This window comes from Microtus oregoni, unplaced genomic scaffold (assembly GCF_018167655.1).
Source record: "Microtus oregoni isolate MIOR12 unplaced genomic scaffold, Mior012 000045F_ref0000178, whole genome shotgun sequence".
NCBI classification, from domain to species: Eukaryota; Metazoa; Chordata; class Mammalia; order Rodentia; family Cricetidae; genus Microtus; species Microtus oregoni.
Window position 1 is genome coordinate 16,782,991 of NW_024543219.1, and position 18,973 is coordinate 16,801,963.

General features: G+C 39.0%; 1 protein-coding gene across 4 annotated transcripts in view; it reads left to right on the forward strand.

The window, feature by feature from the left end:
- The window catches only part of LOC121435128 (inversin-like), a 101,604-nt gene that overhangs the window by 69,226 nt on the left and 13,405 nt on the right, over positions 1 to 18,973 (forward strand). For all 4 annotated transcript variants that reach the window (XM_041634218.1, XM_041634220.1, XM_041634221.1 and 1 more), the window contains 8 exons: positions 1,742 to 1,775; positions 3,681 to 3,742; positions 6,099 to 6,135; positions 8,723 to 8,784; positions 10,896 to 10,929; positions 12,830 to 12,891; positions 15,248 to 15,284; positions 17,872 to 17,933. In XM_041634218.1, coding sequence (XP_041490152.1) covers positions 1,742 to 1,775; positions 3,681 to 3,742; positions 6,099 to 6,135; positions 8,723 to 8,784; positions 10,896 to 10,929; positions 12,830 to 12,891; positions 15,248 to 15,284; positions 17,872 to 17,933 — 390 coding nt within the window. The remainder of the gene's footprint in view (positions 1 to 1,741; positions 1,776 to 3,680; positions 3,743 to 6,098; positions 6,136 to 8,722; positions 8,785 to 10,895; positions 10,930 to 12,829; positions 12,892 to 15,247; positions 15,285 to 17,871; positions 17,934 to 18,973) is intronic.

An 18,973-nucleotide genomic window follows, 5' to 3' on the forward strand; every position in this document is an offset into this window, starting at 1 on the left:
AATTTTCTTTATAGTATGTTCAGCACCTGAGATTCTTTCTTCTATCTCTTATATTCCGTTGGTTATACTTGTCTCTGTAGTTCCTGTTCATTTACCCAGATTTTCCATGTCCACAATTCCCTTGGTTTGTGTTTTCTTTATTACATGTATTTCAGTCTTCAAGTCTTCAACTGTTTCTTTCACTTGTTTGATTGTTTTATCATGGATATTTTTGGGTTTCTTTGAAGGATTTATTAATTTCTTCCAACTTTGTTTGTCTTCTCTTAAATTTCGTTAAGAGGGTTTTTCACTTCCTCTTTAAAGGTATTCATCATTTTCATAAAGTTACATTCAAAGTCGTTTTCTTCTACTTCTGGGTTAGAATGGTCAAGTCTTCCTTTTGTGTGTCTACTGGATTCTCGTGTTACCATGCTATTTTTTTGGGATGTTGGAGGAATTCTTGCATAGGCACCTACCCATCTCTTCCTTCAAATGAGGCCAGCAGTGTCTTGGCATCTTGGTCCAATCATTGCTGTGGCTGTCTCTTTGGTCTCCTCAGATTTGGAGCAAGCTGTATTTCAGAATTCAACGGTGCTTGCAGGCACTTGGGGGCCCTCAGTATTGGAACAATCTGTGTTTTTGGGTTCCACGGAGCTTGCAGGTTAACAGGCACCACCTTGGATTTTCATTGTGGTGAAAGGGGGTTGTTGGAGGTCTCCCACCTGCTAGGCCTCATTGGCAACCCATTTGTTGGTGGGACCAACTCTCCGCTTCAGCCATAGGCAATGCTAAGGAAGTTATATTACAGTTTATATACTGTGAATAAAATAAACAAGAATTTGCTTCATTCCTTTTCAGAGAGCGGGCTTTTAGCATGTATTGGGAGCTTGAGGCATTGTCTGTGGGAACTCTGATGTTTCTTGTAAGGTACTACTACCATGGAATTGCTGCTTGGTCCCCACGTTTCTTTCATGCTTCTTGCCCAAGAGATACAGTTCAGGGTGCATAACTACTGCAGGGTGCTTTGCAATAGCTCTTACCATGGAGGTGATAGCTACTGATGCTGAATTTCTTTGCACTGCCCATTCGTGAGGAACCAGAAGCTAGAACTGAGAGGCTTCTGCATCTTCCTCAGAAGCACTTGAGGAGAGTACACACCTTGACCCCTCTCTGGAGCTTTGCCAACCTATCAGTTTGAAATTCTTTGCAGGGTCCTTTGTCCTTGGAATGCTTGTGGGGTTTGTTTGTTTGTTTGTTTTTCATTTTTCTATACTGCAAAGGGCAGTCACCGTAGACTTTGCTTCCTTGTGTCTGGAATTTTCATCTTCAATGGAATAAGGTCAACTTAAACTTTAGAGAAACTCTTTTCACTTCCATACAAGATGAGTATGCTCACTTACAATTCTCCTACCACCACTAGTCCAGAGACAAAATCAACAGCAGCAACACTGTGCTACTACTGTAACACTTCAGCTTGTGATACTGATTCTAGTTAAGATGTCTTATAGTGCTTAAGATCGTAGGTGTTTTGTACACCAATTTATTATAAGTAGTAACTTTTGATAAATTTGTCTCATTTGAAACATACAAAGAAGTCTCAATTAATTGTTATCCATATATTTGTTGTCTATAAATCAATATTCACTTTAAATTTTAGCCTCATTTGGGGACAAATAAATGTAGTAAAAAATATTGGCCTTGGCATTTAATGCTCTTATATTTTACAATTGATTATAACATATTTTGTTTTTCTACTTTATAGCTAGTCGAAGACCAAACGATCAGATCTCACTCAGGTAAGAATGTCTGGATTTTAAAATACATTGAGTATGTAGAGAATATAAAGTTCAGAAGCTGTCATCATGTTTTTTTCTGTGTAAGCCAGTTTCAGCTTCTTGATTAGTGCTAATCAAAGCTGAATATTTATCTATGGAGAAGCATATAGTTTTAAATAACTGATTATTCCTCTGATACAGCATGAAATGCTATAGGACTCCCTGTCTGTGGAGGTGATTCAGCGGATAAAGTGCTGGCTGTGTATATGGGAAAATGGGAGATAGATTCCCAGGGTCTGTATGAGGCCTGTTGGTCTTGTGCACTTTTAAAATTCTGGTGAGCTTATGGTTAGATTGCAGGTGGAGACAGAGCATCCCTGACATTTTCTGGATTGCTTGCCTGAGGTTTGCATTCATGAGTGAGAGACCCAGCTAGTAAACTAATGTTTAAGGTTAGGGTCAACTCCCAAGTCTATATTCCAATCACCGCACCTACACACTGGCATGTATGTACCTTAAATCACACATACATAGAAATACACAGTATATACCATATTTTGCACATATATGTAAAAGGATCCATTTTCAAGTCATTAATCTTTTTCACTAATTTGTTTGGCTGAGTTGTCTGTGGGAAGAGTGTGAAAAATATGGCAAGGTTCAAAACTCTCCAAGGCTTTGCTAAAGATCACCTCAGAATGGCCTTATAGACATGCTTCTGTCCTACAGGTTAATAGCTCCCTTAATGAGTTCCCCAACTATGGTGAATCACAAGGTAGATGAAGTTAGAAAAACAAACTGGTTGGTCCAGAGCTTACCAACCAGAAGCCCTGAAATTTGGAGCTCTTAGCTGTAGTTCAGATGGAGTAGAGCTGAGGGTACTGTATTGCTCTGCAGTGCCCTGTAAATACTCAAGACTTGTGCAGGAAGTAATGGCCGTTGAATATAAAGAGGATCATCATAGATCCAGGTGGTTTGGGTGCATGCTTTTAATCCTAGCACTCAGGAAAGTAGAGGCAGGCGGATCTGTGAGTTCAAGGCAAGCCTGGTTTACAAGAAGCAGTTCCAGGACAGGCTTCAAAACTACAGAGAAACTCTGTCTCAATAAACCAAAAAAAAAAAAAAAAAGGATTAAAAGGAAGAAAAAAAAAAGAATTTCATCATGTACTTGTGCACAGACTTCCAATAAAGCAGCTTCAAATCACCAAAATATGGTGAATTCTGATATTGTTGGCAGCTTGATGTTTAGATGTTTAGATTTTTAGATGTTTGATGTTTAGATCAAGATGTTGCTCCCAAAGCAATTTCTTGGGAGAGAGTGAGTGACTAAATGTAATGCCTAAAGAGTTTCTTGACAGAAAACAGGACAAGGTGCTGTAGGTTTAGGGGAAGAAATGAAATAGGAGCATTAAGTACTTAGAGCACAAAACAATCAGTTACTGCTACCATCAGAACAAAGTATGTGGCAAAACCGCCATTCCCCTGTCTTGTGTGCTTGGATGTGTGTGTGTGCGTGTGTGTGTGTGTGTGTGTGTGTGTGTGTGTGCGTGCGTGTGTGTGTTTCAATCAAAAGCTAAATTTTCTGTGTTTTTCTCCATGAGGAAAGGTGGAAAGGAGAGCAGTCATTAATCATCACCAACTGTTGAAGAATGAATTCAGAATTATTTGGCTGGGCTTCTATCCCATGCCTTTAATCCCAGAATGTGGGAGGCAGGAGGCATAGATCTCTTTGATTTCAAGACAAACATGAAACATATAGTGTATTAAAAGTTAGCTGAAATACATAATGAGATCCTGTTTCAAAAAATGTTTTTGTAAATATGTAATGTAAGATGTGTTAGGGACTCAAAAATAAAGAATTGAGAAACATGCTAAGTGTTTTTATATGGATAGTTAAATGATGATCACTTTCAACATATGTCACAGTGAAGGAACAATAACAAGAGAGCCGGAGCAGAGAAAGGAAAAGTGTGTCACCTTCAACGATGGTAAGAATTACTCCATCTGTCCTACCTTCCCTGAAGAAAATAAGGAAGAGTAAAGATTTTAGATCCCAAAAAAGAGTTAAGGATAACAAGTATAAATCAAGCACTTTCAATTGTGAAGTATTTTTGTCAAAACATTGCTTATTTCACCTTAATGCTGATATCTGTACAGCCATTGAATAAATGAGAAAACATCTTTACACAGCACATGTCCTCCATAGTCACATTGCAGCAAATAGGATTGTCAGAAATACAGATTCTCCTTGAGTTTATGACAAATGCCTTGTATTTTGTACTGCATATCGCTAACACATCTCACTGCCACTAAAATGAAATTATGTCACAAAAAACCTTAATCAATTATTTTCATTAACTAATTTCCTACCTTATGATGTAATTAAATCATCTGAGTTCTTAAATGTCTGTGAAAGTTCTCAGTTTGGAAAGTTTTGGCATACTGTATAATTGTTTTCTTTAGAAATCTCCTACTTTAGGGTGGAAGTGTTTCTTTTATAGTGAATGCATTGATTTTAGGGAGACTTACCAATCCTTATATGTTTTCCTTTTCTTTCTTTTCCTTCTTCCTTTTTCTTGGTCCCTGCCTCCCCTTGTTTCCTCCACCCATCCCTAAATCCCTCCCTCCCTCTCTTCTTTCTTTCTTCCTTTCTTTCTTTCTCTTTCTTTTCTCTGAAGTGCTAGAGGTTGAACATAAGGCTTTGGGAGCATTCTAGGCAAGCACCCTACCCATAATCTCTGCCTTCTGTTTTAGTTAAATAGAACATGGTAAGGGTGTATATCATTTCCATGCTGCATAGCATGATTCAAGAATAAAAACTGAAAGAAAAAGCAAAGTGAAGAAAATGACATCATTCTGTATTTCAAAGAATTATCTGCTTCTCCATTGAGTCTGGAGAGACTTTGTGGCAGTGGCAGGAACACCACGTAGTATTTACTCTCAGTAACTGTCATCATCACAGTGTCTTTTATACCTAAGTTGCCAGCGGCAACCACACTAGGTAGTGCATCCAAAACTCTCTTTCCTCAAGAGGTAAGATGAAGAGAGTCAATATTATTGTAATGGACACAGCTTTGTGTCACTGTATTATGAAGTTTGCTGTTCATGGCATTTGTGGTGGTGAGAACTGACTGACGCCTCCTGCATAATAAGCATAGGCTTTCCTACTGAGCCGCAATCCCAGTCCACTAGTTGGTGGCTCAAATGGCTGTCCTGCGACATGTGGGAATGCTAAAAAGACACACTAAGTTTCCTTGACTTTAAACAACACAAAAAATAAATAAACATTTCATTTCTTTTTTGGTTGGTTAATGTTTATTTTAGTTTTTTAGAGATAAGGTTTTTCTGTGTGTAGATTAGAGCCTGCCCTTTAATGTATTCTCTACGCAAGCTTGCCTTGAACTCCCATAGAGCCTCCTGCCTCTGTTTCCAAGCACTGGGATTAAAGGTGTGAGCCACCACTGCCAGCCTCCAATGTTTCATTTCTAAAAGCAAACTGCAAGTGAACAGTGAAGGATTGAGTGAGTTTATTGTTTACACATGTGAACTTGTACAATGATCCTATGTCAGAAGGAAGCCCATGGAATTTGCTGCTCCAGTCTCACAGCTGCTTCTCTGATGCTCTTGCACTTGAGGTCGAGCTTGGGGTTATTACTCCCAAGGGAGAGATCTTTCCAGTAATTCATTTCAGGGGAGATGATGCCTGCTATCATGAGCATCCTTTAAGCTGCATATAAGTCTGGGAACACAGATGGAACTAAGGATATTCTTTCCCCAAAGGGGATGAGGAGAGGAAGCTTCATGCCTGCCCTCCCTTGAGCTGTTATGTAAAAGTCTTTGTCCCTCTTCTCTTTCTTTCTGCCAGGTTTCATCCTGATACAAAAGACAGAAGCCATACATATAGTCCCAGTGTTAGGAATTTGCCTGACAAAATGAACAATTTTTACTAAAAGGTTCAACAAGGTTCTTCGTTTCCGTGAAGAACAAAAATGTGTATAGGCCTATGGATTTTTTTTCCATTTTCAATTTTGTCAGAGTGCTAGCAGAAGACACAGTTTTATTTTTATGTTTGTGAGACACAGTTTTATTGTTATGTAGTTCTGGCTGTCTTGGGAATCACAGGGTGAGTGTTTGTTTTTAGGTATTATGCTTGATAAGTTTAAGTCTTGTTTGATTTGAAATAAACAAAATAGATTAATTCTACATGAAAAAATTTCCTACAAAAGAGTATTTACTCTAGAATAGTCTAGATTAGTCTCAAAAATGGATACTATGTATCTAATCATTTTATATGTTCTATTTCTCTAGCATTGTAACAAATTCATTTTGATTTTTTTTTTTTAGAAATACATTACAATACTGATAAGAAGCCTTTTTGCAGGTAAGGTCTAAGAATAAAGTAATCCTAAGGAAATTCCAAGATAACAAGCCAATTATTAGTTGTATTCTCAGATAGATACTGATTTTTACACTCAATTTTTGCTTTGTCTTACAATCCCCATAGTATTATCAATGTATTTTAGCCAGAAATACTGTTGTTTTTAGATCATGGACATGAAGTGTATACTCAACCATCATTTCCCCTGTACCAATTCTGCGTTTTGGAAAATGAGCCTACTGATGATAACCACACTCACTATGTCCATCTGACACTCCTTGCCTTTTCAATTTTTTTCTGAACTCAGCTAGTGAACTAGATCTTCATCGCATTTGTCTTTCTGAGAGCTGACAGGATTTGGGATCTCTCTGCATTATCACACAGTATTACAAGAAGCCAACAAATTATTTTCTTCCTTTGACACCATCTCCACGTGCAGAGGCCCTTTTGTTCTGCGTAGGACCCTTTTATAGATGGTGGAAGATCCCATGCCTTCCTCCTACCACAGTGCTCCATCCATCACTTGTCCGTTCCTGTGAGCTGTTTTCTACAGTAATGAAGTCTCTGGATCTCAGTAGATTATCTGGATGTAGAGAGCCAAACTGTGACATGGTTACTCTTTATGTGTCTATAAAAGGGGCTTTGTCTTCCCCATCAGTAGGACATGAACATAGACTAGAGGCCCTTTCTGTCAGTGATCTGCTATCTCAGACACTGATTTGGCAGAAAATTAAAGGTGGTATGTCGAGCTAGTTCTGTGCTCATCTTAATTGATTACTTTCATAATAGAGGACAATTGTGTTATCATTTGTGGGAACATGTATCATAAAACATTCGATACACATTAGTAAATTGCTTATTACTAATGATTTATTAATAAATCACTCCAAGTTAAAAGGTCCAAAATGCATCACAGTTAATGTCCAAAGCGCAGATTCATAATTTACAGTAGCTACAACTGTTCAAAGACACACCTCTTAAAAACCATGTTCCTTTCTACTAGGAATTCTAAACTGTCTCAAGCTAATAACCTGAAATTATCCACTGAGTTTATATTGCTGTTTGTTCATATTTTTATCTCGTTAAATTAATAGCAATGCTCATTTGGCATAGATTGTGGTTTCAAGATTCACTCATGAATGGACTACTAAGGGGCAGCTTGAGCATATCCTAGGCCATGGTATCTCGTCAGAGTGCAAGCAGAAGCAGGAATCTATTCTATGGTCCACAAAGAACCTTGTGAGAGATAGCATCACGTGCATTGAGAGCCCACAAAGTAACCTGAGAGAGAGGGGTTCTGTGATGCTCTAGGAGCAGATGATGACATGACAAGTGGAATCGGGGTACTAATTACATTGAGCACAAGAGTGACTATCAGTTACTACAGCATTAAAAAATGTGCTGGAGAAAAACTAGTGTCTTTTTTTTTAAATTTTTTTTGAGAAAAAAAAAGTTTCTGCCTCCTCCCAGCCTCCCATTTCCCTCCCCCTCCTCCCACTCCTCTCCTCCTTCCCCCACTCTTCTCCCCCTCCCTCTCCAGTCCAAAGAGCAGTCAGGGTTCCCTGCCCTGTGGGAAGTCCAAGGTCCTCCCCCCCCTCCGTCCAGGTCTAGGAAGGTCAACATCCAAACTGGCTAGGCTCCCACAAAGCCAGAACATGAAGTAGGATCAAAACCCCATGCCATTGTCCTTGGCTTCTCATCAGCCCTCATTGTTCGCCATGTTCAGAGAGTCCGGTTTTATCCCATGCTTTTTCAGTCACAGTCCAGCTGGCCTTGGTGAGCTCTTAATAGATCAGCCCCTGTCTCAGTGGGTGGGAGCACCCCTCGTGGTCCTGACTTCCTTGCTCATGTTCTCCCTCCTTCTGCTCCTCATTGGGACCTTGGGAGCTCAGTCCGGTGCTCCAGTGTGGATCTCTGTCTCTATTTCCATCCATCGCCAGATGAAGGTTCTATGGTGATATGCAAGATATTCATCAGTATGGCTATAGGATAGGGTCATTTCAGATTCTCTATCCTCAGCTGCCCAAGGAACTAACTGGGGACATCGCCTTGGGCACCTGGGAGCCACTCTAGATTCAAGTCTCTTGCCAGTTCTAAGGTGGCTCCCTTAACTAAGATATGTGCTTCCCTGCTCCCCTATCCAGCCTTCCGTTATCCCAATCATCCCGTTTCCCCAAGTTTTCCCAATCCTCCCCTTCTCACTGTTCTCTCCCCATCTCCCCTTATCCCCATTCCACTCCACCCCCAAAACTAGTGTCTTTGGTGTTCTCTCTCTCTCTTTATCTCTCTCTCTGTCTCTCTGTCTCTCTTTCTCTCTCTATCTCTCTATCTATCTCTGTCTCTCTCCCTCTCTCTCCCTTGTGTGTTTCTATGCTTTTGGTGGACTAATTTCTGTGAACTAAATTCTTTCCTTTCTTTCACATGGGAAAAGCTTTAAAAAGTGTCACCAAACCTAATCAACTGAAGGACAAGTTTTTGCTTGACTGTAAATCTCTAATGTATGTTAGGAAATCAAACAACAAATAATCAAAGCATTCGGTAAATGTTCTTGTATGAATATTAAAATATTACTTTTTAAAATATGCCACAGCGGCGTACGACCATCTGGAGAGCTGAAATCAATACTTAAGAAGTCTCTTCAGATCAGTGGAGGTAAGAGTAATCATGAATACTTGCTGCTACTTCTCTAGTTTCAATAGCAACTTAATTCATTCAAAAAAGGAACAAAGTAAATAAGATATAAACGTAATTTCATTTTTTAAAATTTGCCTCCTAATGTTCTTCACATTCAAAATTACTTAAGAAATGATTTTCTGAGAAAATTCAGTATCAAACTATATTATCTGAACCATGTTTGTTTATTTAACATGAGCCTCTGATGCACACAGTATCTTTGTATAAATATAAGGACCTCTAACTAGTCCACAGTATGTGTCCTCTAGAGTTATGTGACAGCAATTTTGAATTTTTCTTTCATTTTTATAATAAATATATTTATGCTGCATATATTAGTGTCAATAAAAGGTGATCATGTAAAAAACAGAAATACAGTATTCAATTACTTTCATTAAGGATTTTGAGAACTAAATTAACTACATTTTTATGGGTTTTGTTCCTTCCTGTAATTTCTCTACTTAGACATATTAGGAAATTCACATATGGTTTTATGTTTATCTTTAATTATCTGCTATTTAATCTGACTATTTCTTGGCATAAGAAATAATAGGCTTGGTCAACTTTTTAAAATATGGACTTTGAGTCCTGTAGGCAGTGCTGCGGATTGAACATTGCCATTCTAAGCACTCTAGACTAGCGCTCGCCCTAATGGCTATACCGCCAGCACCTTTTTCTTTGGTTTTATTAGTGTAAGATATGGTGATACTTGGTTTATATGCTGATAGACATAATTTCCAGAACAATTTGCCACAGTAGGAGGAAGGCTGAGAAAAGAGCATCATTCTGCAGGGGACAGCACTGACTGGTCCACTGAGTCTGGATAAGATTCTAAGAGTGGGAGGAACACTACAGAATTTGGGCTCTCAGCCGTCACCACAGTGTCTTTCACACCTACCTTGCCTATTGAGAGCACAGCATCAAGTGAATAGGAGTCCGTGGAGTGTAGAGGAATCTGAAAGACTTTATTGAAAAGAGTCAGCATTATTGTAATGTGGGTGACTGTTGTTTACATTATTTCCACACTAAATTTCCTTTGTGGTGACGATGGTTGATGGAGGTCTCCCACATGCCAAGCCTCACTGGCAGTTCATTTGTTGTGGGACTAATGCTCTGCCTGAGCCATAGGCAATGCCAAGGAGGTTATACTGCAGTTCCCATACTGTGAATGAAATAAGCAAATATTTGCTTTATTCCTTTGTAGAGGGCGGGCTGTTAGCATGCAGTAAAAGCTGCTCACTGAAGCTGTGTATGTGTAGACACAAACGTTTCCTGTGAGGTACTACTCCCATGGAATTGCTGCTTGGTCCCCACGTTTCTTCCATCCTTCTCACCCTAGAAATACAGTTCAGGGTGCATAGCTACTGCAGGGGGCTTTCCCATAGCTCTTACCATGGGAGGTGATAGCAGCTAGTGCTGAGCTTCTTTGCACTGCCCATTAGCAAGGGACCAGAAGCTGGAACTGAGGGGCTTCTGCAGCCTCCTCAGAAGCACTTGAGGAGAGTACACACAATGCCCTCTCTCTCTGTGTAGCTTTGCCACCCTGGCATCTGGAAATTCTTTGCCCTTGGTCTACCTGTGTGTCTTAAGTTTTGCTATGCTGCAAGGAGCAGTCCTCGTAGACTTAGCTTCCTTGTGTCTGGAATTTTCATCTTCAACGAAATAAATTCAACTTAATCTTCAGAGAGGCTCTTTTCACTTCCATGCAAGATGAGTATGCTCACTTACAATTCTCCTACCACCACTAGTCCAGAGACAAAATCATCAGCAGCAACACTGTGCTACTACTGTAACACTTCAGCTTGTGATACTGATTCTAGTTAAGATGTCTTATAGTGCTTAAGATCATAGGTGTTTTGTACACCAATTTATTATAAGTAGTAACTTTTGATAAATTTGTCTCATTTGAAACATACAAAGAAGTCTCAATTAATTGTTATCCATATATTTGTTGTCTATAAATCAATATTCACTTTAAATTTTAGCCTCATTTGGGGACAAATAAATGTAGTAAAAAATATTGGCCTTGGCATTTAATGCTCTTATATTTTACAATTGATTATAACATATTTTGTTTTTCTACTTTATAGCTAGTCGAAGACCAAACGATCAGATCTCACTCAGGTAAGAATGTCTGGATTTTAAAATACATTGAGTATGTAGAGAATATAAAGTTCAGAAGCTGTCATCATGTTTTTTTCTGTGTAAGCCAGTTTCAGCTTCTTGATTAGTGCTAATCAAAGCTGAATATTTATCTATGGAGAAGCATATAGTTTTAAATAACTGATTATTCCTCTGATACAGCATGAAATGCTATAGGACTCCCTGTCTGTGGAGGTGATTCAGCGGATAAAGTGCTGGCTGTGTATATGGGAAAATGGGAGATAGATTCCCAGGGTCTGTATGAGGCCTGTTGGTCTTGTGCACTTTTAAAATTCTGGTGAGCTTATGGTTAGATTGCAGGTGGAGACAGAGCATCCCTGACATTTTCTGGATTGCTTGCCTGAGGTTTGCATTCATGAGTGAGAGACCCAGCTAGTAAACTAATGTTTAAGGTTAGGGTCAACTCCCAAGTCTATATTCCAATCACCGCACCTACACACTGGCATGTATGTACCTTAAATCACACATACATAGAAATACACAGTATATACCATATTTTGCACATATATGTAAAAGGATCCATTTTCAAGTCATTAATCTTTTTCACTAATTTGTTTGGCTGAGTTGTCTGTGGGAAGAGTGTGAAAAATATGGCAAGGTTCAAAACTCTCCAAGGCTTTGCTAAAGATCACCTCAGAATGGCCTTATAGACATGCTTCTGTCCTACAGGTTAATAGCTCCCTTAATGAGTTCCCCAACTATGGTGAATCACAAGGTAGATGAAGTTAGAAAAACAAACTGGTTGGTCCAGAGCTTACCAACCAGAAGCCCTGAAATTTGGAGCTCTTAGCTGTAGTTCAGATGGAGTAGAGCTGAGGGTACTGTATTGCTCTGCAGTGCCCTGTAAATACTCAAGACTTGTGCAGGAAGTAATGGCCGTTGAATATAAAGAGGATCATCATAGATCCAGGTGGTTTGGGTGCATGCTTTTAATCCTAGCACTCAGGAAAGTAGAGGCAGGCGGATCTGTGAGTTCAAGGCAAGCCTGGTTTACAAGAAGCAGTTCCAGGACAGGCTTCAAAACTACAGAGAAACTCTGTCTCAATAAACCAAAAAAAAAAAAAAAAGGATTAAAAGGAAGAAAAAAAAAAGAATTTCATCATGTACTTGTGCACAGACTTCCAATAAAGCAGCTTCAAATCACCAAAATATGGTGAATTCTGATATTGTTGGCAGCTTGATGTTTAGATGTTTAGATTTTTAGATGTTTGATGTTTAGATCAAGATGTTGCTCCCAAAGCAATTTCTTGGGAGAGAGTGAGTGACTAAATGTAATGCCTAAAGAGTTTCTTGACAGAAAACAGGACAAGGTGCTGTAGGTTTAGGGGAAGAAATGAAATAGGAGCATTAAGTACTTAGAGCACAAAACAATCAGTTACTGCTACCATCAGAACAAAGTATGTGGCAAAACCGCCATTCCCCTGTCTTGTGTGCTTGGATGTGTGTGTGTGCGTGTGTGTGTGTGTGTGTGTGTGTGTGTGCGTGCGTGTGTGTGTTTCAATCAAAAGCTAAATTTTCTGTGTTTTTCTCCATGAGGAAAGGTGGAAAGGAGAGCAGTCATTAATCATCACCAACTGTTGAAGAATGAATTCAGAATTATTTGGCTGGGCTTCTATCCCATGCCTTTAATCCCAGAATGTGGGAGGCAGGAGGCATAGATCTCTTTGATTTCAAGACAAACATGAAACATATAGTGTATTAAAAGTTAGCTGAAATACATAATGAGATCCTGTTTCAAAAAATGTTTTTGTAAATATGTAATGTAAGATGTGTTAGGGACTCAAAAATAAAGAATTGAGAAACATGCTAAGTGTTTTTATATGGATAGTTAAATGATGATCACTTTCAACATATGTCACAGTGAAGGAACAATAACAAGAGAGCCGGAGCAGAGAAAGGAAAAGTGTGTCACCTTCAACGATGGTAAGAATTACTCCATCTGTCCTACCTTCCCTGAAGAAAATAAGGAAGAGTAAAGATTTTAGATCCCAAAAAAGAGTTAAGGATAACAAGTATAAATCAAGCACTTTCAATTGTGAAGTATTTTTGTCAAAACATTGCTTATTTCACCTTAATGCTGATATCTGTACAGCCATTGAATAAATGAGAAAACATCTTTACACAGCACATGTCCTCCATAGTCACATTGCAGCAAATAGGATTGTCAGAAATACAGATTCTCCTTGAGTTTATGACAAATGCCTTGTATTTTGTACTGCATATCGCTAACACATCTCACTGCCACTAAAATGAAATTATGTCACAAAAAACCTTAATCAATTATTTTCATTAACTAATTTCCTACCTTATGATGTAATTAAATCATCTGAGTTCTTAAATGTCTGTGAAAGTTCTCAGTTTGGAAAGTTTTGGCATACTGTATAATTGTTTTCTTTAGAAATCTCCTACTTTAGGGTGGAAGTGTTTCTTTTATAGTGAATGCATTGATTTTAGGGAGACTTACCAATCCTTATATGTTTTCCTTTTCTTTCTTTTCCTTCTTCCTTTTTCTTGGTCCCTGCCTCCCCTTGTTTCCTCCACCCATCCCTAAATCCCTCCCTCCCTCTCTTCTTTCTTTCTTCCTTTCTTTCTTTCTCTTTCTTTTCTCTGAAGTGCTAGAGGTTGAACATAAGGCTTTGGGAGCATTCTAGGCAAGCACCCTACCCATAATCTCTGCCTTCTGTTTTAGTTAAATAGAACATGGTAAGGGTGTATATCATTTCCATGCTGCATAGCATGATTCAAGAATAAAAACTGAAAGAAAAAGCAAAGTGAAGAAAATGACATCATTCTGTATTTCAAAGAATTATCTGCTTCTCCATTGAGTCTGGAGAGACTTTGTGGCAGTGGCAGGAACACCACGTAGTATTTACTCTCAGTAACTGTCATCATCACAGTGTCTTTTATACCTAAGTTGCCAGCGGCAACCACACTAGGTAGTGCATCCAAAACTCTCTTTCCTCAAGAGGTAAGATGAAGAGAGTCAATATTATTGTAATGGACACAGCTTTGTGTCACTGTATTATGAAGTTTGCTGTTCATGGCATTTGTGGTGGTGAGAACTGACTGACGCCTCCTGCATAATAAGCATAGGCTTTCCTACTGAGCCGCAATCCCAGTCCACTAGTTGGTGGCTCAAATGGCTGTCCTGCGACATGTGGGAATGCTAAAAAGACACACTAAGTTTCCTTGACTTTAAACAACACAAAAAATAAATAAACATTTCATTTCTTTTTTGGTTAGTTAATGTTTATTTTAGTTTTTTAGAGATAAGGTTTTTCTGTGTGTAGATTAGAGCCTGCCCTTTAATGTATTCTCTACGCAAGCTTGCCTTGAACTCCCATAGAGCCTCCTGCCTCTGTTTCCAAGCACTGGGATTAAAGGTGTGAGCCACCACTGCCAGCCTCCAATGTTTCATTTCTAAAAGCAAACTGCAAGTGAACAGTGAAGGATTGAGTGAGTTTATTGTTTACACATGTGAACTTGTACAATGATCCTATGTCAGAAGGAAGCCCATGGAATTTGCTGCTCCAGTCTCACAGCTGCTTCTCTGATGCTCTTGCACTTGAGGTCGAGCTTGGGGTTATTACTCCCAAGGGAGAGATCTTTCCAGTAATTCATTTCAGGGGAGATGATGCCTGCTATCATGAGCATCCTTTAAGCTGCATATAAGTCTGGGAACACAGATGGAACTAAGGATATTCTTTCCCCAAAGGGGATGAGGAGAGGAAGCTTCATGCCTGCCCTCCCTTGAGCTGTTATGTAAAAGTCTTTGTCCCTCTTCTCTTTCTTTCTGCCAGGTTTCATCCTGATACAAAAGACAGAAGCCATACATATAGTCCCAGTGTTAGGAATTTGCCTGACAAAATGAACAATTTTTACTAAAAGGTTCAACAAGGTTCTTCGTTTCCGTGAAGAACAAAAATGTGTATAGGCCTATGGATTTTTTTTCCATTTTCAATTTTGTCAGAGTGCTAGCAGAAGACACAGTTTTATTTTTATGTTTGTGAGACACAGTTTTATTGTTATGTAGTTCTGGCTGTCTTGGGAATCACAGGGTGAGTGTTTGTTTTTAGGTATTATGCTTGATAAGTTTAAGTCTTGTTTGATTTGAAATAAACAAAATAGATTAATTCTACATGAAAAAATTTCCTACAAAAGAGTATTTACTCTAGAATAGTCTAGATTAGTCTCAAAAATGGATACTATGTATCTAATCATTTTATATGTTCTATTTCTCTAGCATTGTAACAAATTCATTTTGATTTTTTTTTTTTAGAAATACATTACAATACTGATAAGAAGCCTTTTTGCAGGTAAGGTCTAAGAATAAAGTAATCCTAAGGAAATTCCAAGATAACAAGCCAATTATTAGTTGTATTCTCAGATAGATACTGATTTTTACACTCAATTTTTGCTTTGTCTTACAATCCCCATAGTATTATCAATGTATTTTAGCCAGAAATACTGTTGTTTTTAGATCATGGACATGAAGTGTATACTCAACCATCATTTCCCCTGTACCAATTCTGCGTTTTGGAAAATGAGCCTACTGATGATAACCACACTCACTATGTCCATCTGACACTCCTTGCCTTTTCAATTTTTTTCTGAACTCAGCTAGTGAACTAGATCTTCATCGCATTTGTCTTTCTGAGAGCTGACAGGATTTGGGATCTCTCTGCATTATCACACAGTATTACAAGAAGCCAACAAATTATTTTCTTCCTTTGACACCATCTCCACGTGCAGAGGCCCTTTTGTTCTGCGTAGGACCCTTTTATAGATGGTGGAAGATCCCATGCCTTCCTCCTACCACAGTGCTCCATCCATCACTTGTCCGTTCCTGTGAGCTGTTTTCTACAGTAATGAAGTCTCTGGATCTCAGTAGATTATCTGGATGTAGAGAGCCAAACTGTGACATGGTTACTCTTTATGTGTCTATAAAAGGGGCTTTGTCTTCCCCATCAGTAGGACATGAACATAGACTAGAGGCCCTTTCTGTCAGTGATCTGCTATCTCAGACACTGATTTGGCAGAAAATTAAAGGTGGTATGTCGAGCTAGTTCTGTGCTCATCTTAATTGATTACTTTCATAATAGAGGACAATTGTGTTATCATTTGTGGGAACATGTATCATAAAACATTCGATACACATTAGTAAATTGCTTATTACTAATGATTTATTAATAAATCACTCCAAGTTAAAAGGTCCAAAATGCATCACAGTTAATGTCCAAAGCGCAGATTCATAATTTACAGTAGCTACAACTGTTCAAAGACACACCTCTTAAAAACCATGTTCCTTTCTACTAGGAATTCTAAACTGTCTCAAGCTAATAACCTGAAATTATCCACTGAGTTTATATTGCTGTTTGTTCATATTTTTATCTCGTTAAATTAATAGCAATGCTCATTTGGCATAGATTGTGGTTTCAAGATTCACTCATGAATGGACTACTAAGGGGCAGCTTGAGCATATCCTAGGCCATGGTATCTCGTCAGAGTGCAAGCAGAAGCAGGAATCTATTCTATGGTCCACAAAGAACCTTGTGAGAGATAGCATCACGTGCATTGAGAGCCCACAAAGTAACCTGAGAGAGAGGGGTTCTGTGATGCTCTAGGAGCAGATGATGACATGACAAGTGGAATCGGGGTACTAATTACATTGAGCACAAGAGTGACTATCAGTTACTACAGCATTAAAAAATGTGCTGGAGAAAAACTAGTGTCTTTTTTTTTAAATTTTTTTTGAGAAAAAAAAAGTTTCTGCCTCCTCCCAGCCTCCCATTTCCCTCCCCCTCCTCCCACTCCTCTCCTCCTTCCCCCACTCTTCTCCCCCTCCCTCTCCAGTCCAAAGAGCAGTCAGGGTTCCCTGCCCTGTGGGAAGTCCAAGGTCCTCCCCCCCCTCCGTCCAGGTCTAGGAAGGTCAACATCCAAACTGGCTAGGCTCCCACAAAGCCAGAACATGAAGTAGGATCAAAACCCCATGCCATTGTCCTTGGCTTCTCATCAGCCCTCATTGTTCGCCATGTTCAGAGAGTCCGGTTTTATCCCATGCTTTTTCAGTCACAGTCCAGCTGGCCTTGGTGAGCTCTTAATAGATCAGCCCCTGTCTCAGTGGGTGGGAGCACCCCTCGTGGTCCTGACTTCCTTGCTCATGTTCTCCCTCCTTCTGCTCCTCATTGGGACCTTGGGAGCTCAGTCCGGTGCTCCAGTGTGGATCTCTGTCTCTATTTCCATCCATCGCCAGATGAAGGTTCTATGGTGATATGCAAGATATTCATCAGTATGGCTATAGGATAGGGTCATTTCAGATTCTCTATCCTCAGCTGCCCAAGGAACTAACTGGGGACATCGCCTTGGGCACCTGGGAGCCACTCTAGATTCAAGTCTCTTGCCAGTTCTAAGGTGGCTCCCTTAACTAAGATATGTGCTTCCCTGCTCCCCTATCCAGCCTTCCGTTATCCCAATCATCCCGTTTCCCCAAGTTTTCCCAATCCTCCCCTTCTCACTGTTCTCTCCCCATCTCCCCTTATCCCCATTCCACTCCACCCCCAAAACTAGTGTCTTTGGTGTTCTCTCTCTCTCTTTATCTCTCTCTCTGTCTCTCTGTCTCTCTTTCTCTCTCTATCTCTCTATCTATCTCTGTCTCTCTCCCTCTCTCTCCCTTGTGTGTTTCTATGCTTTTGGTGGACTAATTTCTGTGAACTAAATTCTTTCCTTTCTTTCACATGGGAAAAGCTTTAAAAAGTGTCACCAAACCTAATCAACTGAAGGACAAGTTTTTGCTTGACTGTAAATCTCTAATGTATGTTAGGAAATCAAACAACAAATAATCAAAGCATTCGGTAAATGTTCTTGTATGAATATTAAAATATTACTTTTTAAAATATGCCACAGCGGCGTACGACCATCTGGAGAGCTGAAATCAATACTTAAGAAGTCTCTTCAGATCAGTGGAGGTAAGAGTAATCATGAATACTTGCTGCTACTTCTCTAGTTTCAATAGCAACTTAATTCATTCAAAAAAGGAACAAAGTAAATAAGATATAAACGTAATTTCATTTTTTAAAATTTGCCTCCTAATGTTCTTCACATTCAAAATTACTTAAGAAATGATTTTCTGAGAAAATTCAGTATCAAACTATATTATCTGAACCATGTTTGTTTATTTAACATGAGCCTCTGATGCACACAGTATCTTTGTATAAATATAAGGACCTCTAACTAGTCCACAGTATGTGTCCTCTAGAGTTATGTGACAGCAATTTTGAATTTTTCTTTCATTTTTATAATAAATATATTTATGCTGCATATATTAGTGTCAATAAAAGGTGATCATGTAAAAAACAGAAATACAGTATTCAATTACTTTCATTAAGGATTTTGAGAACTAAATTAACTACATTTTTATGGGTTTTGTTCCTTTCTGTAATTTCTCTACTTAGACATATTAGGAAATTCACATATGGTTTTATGTTTATCTTTAATTATCTGCTATTTAATCTGACTATGTCTTGGCATAAGAAATAATAGGCTTGGTCAACTTTTTAAAATATGGACTTTGAGTCCTGTAGGCAGTGCTGCGGATTGAACATTGCCATTCTAAGCACTCTAGACTAGCGCTCGCCCTAATGGCTATACCGCCAGCACCTTTTTCTTTGGTTTTATTAGTGTAAGATATGGTGATACTTGGTTTATATGCTGATAGACATAATTTCCAGAACAATTTGCCACAGTAGGAGGAAGGCTGAGAAAAGAGTATCATTCTGCAGGGGACAGCACTGACTGGTCCACTGAGTCTGGATAAGATTCTAAGAGTGGGAGGAACACTACAGAATTTGGGCTCTCAGCCGTCACCACAGTGTCTTTCACACCTACCTTGCCTATTGAGAGCACAGCATCAAGTGAATAGGAGTCCGTGGAGTGTAGAGGAATCTGAAAGACTTTATTGAAAAGAGTCAGCATTATTGTAATGTGGGTGACTGTTGTTTACATTATT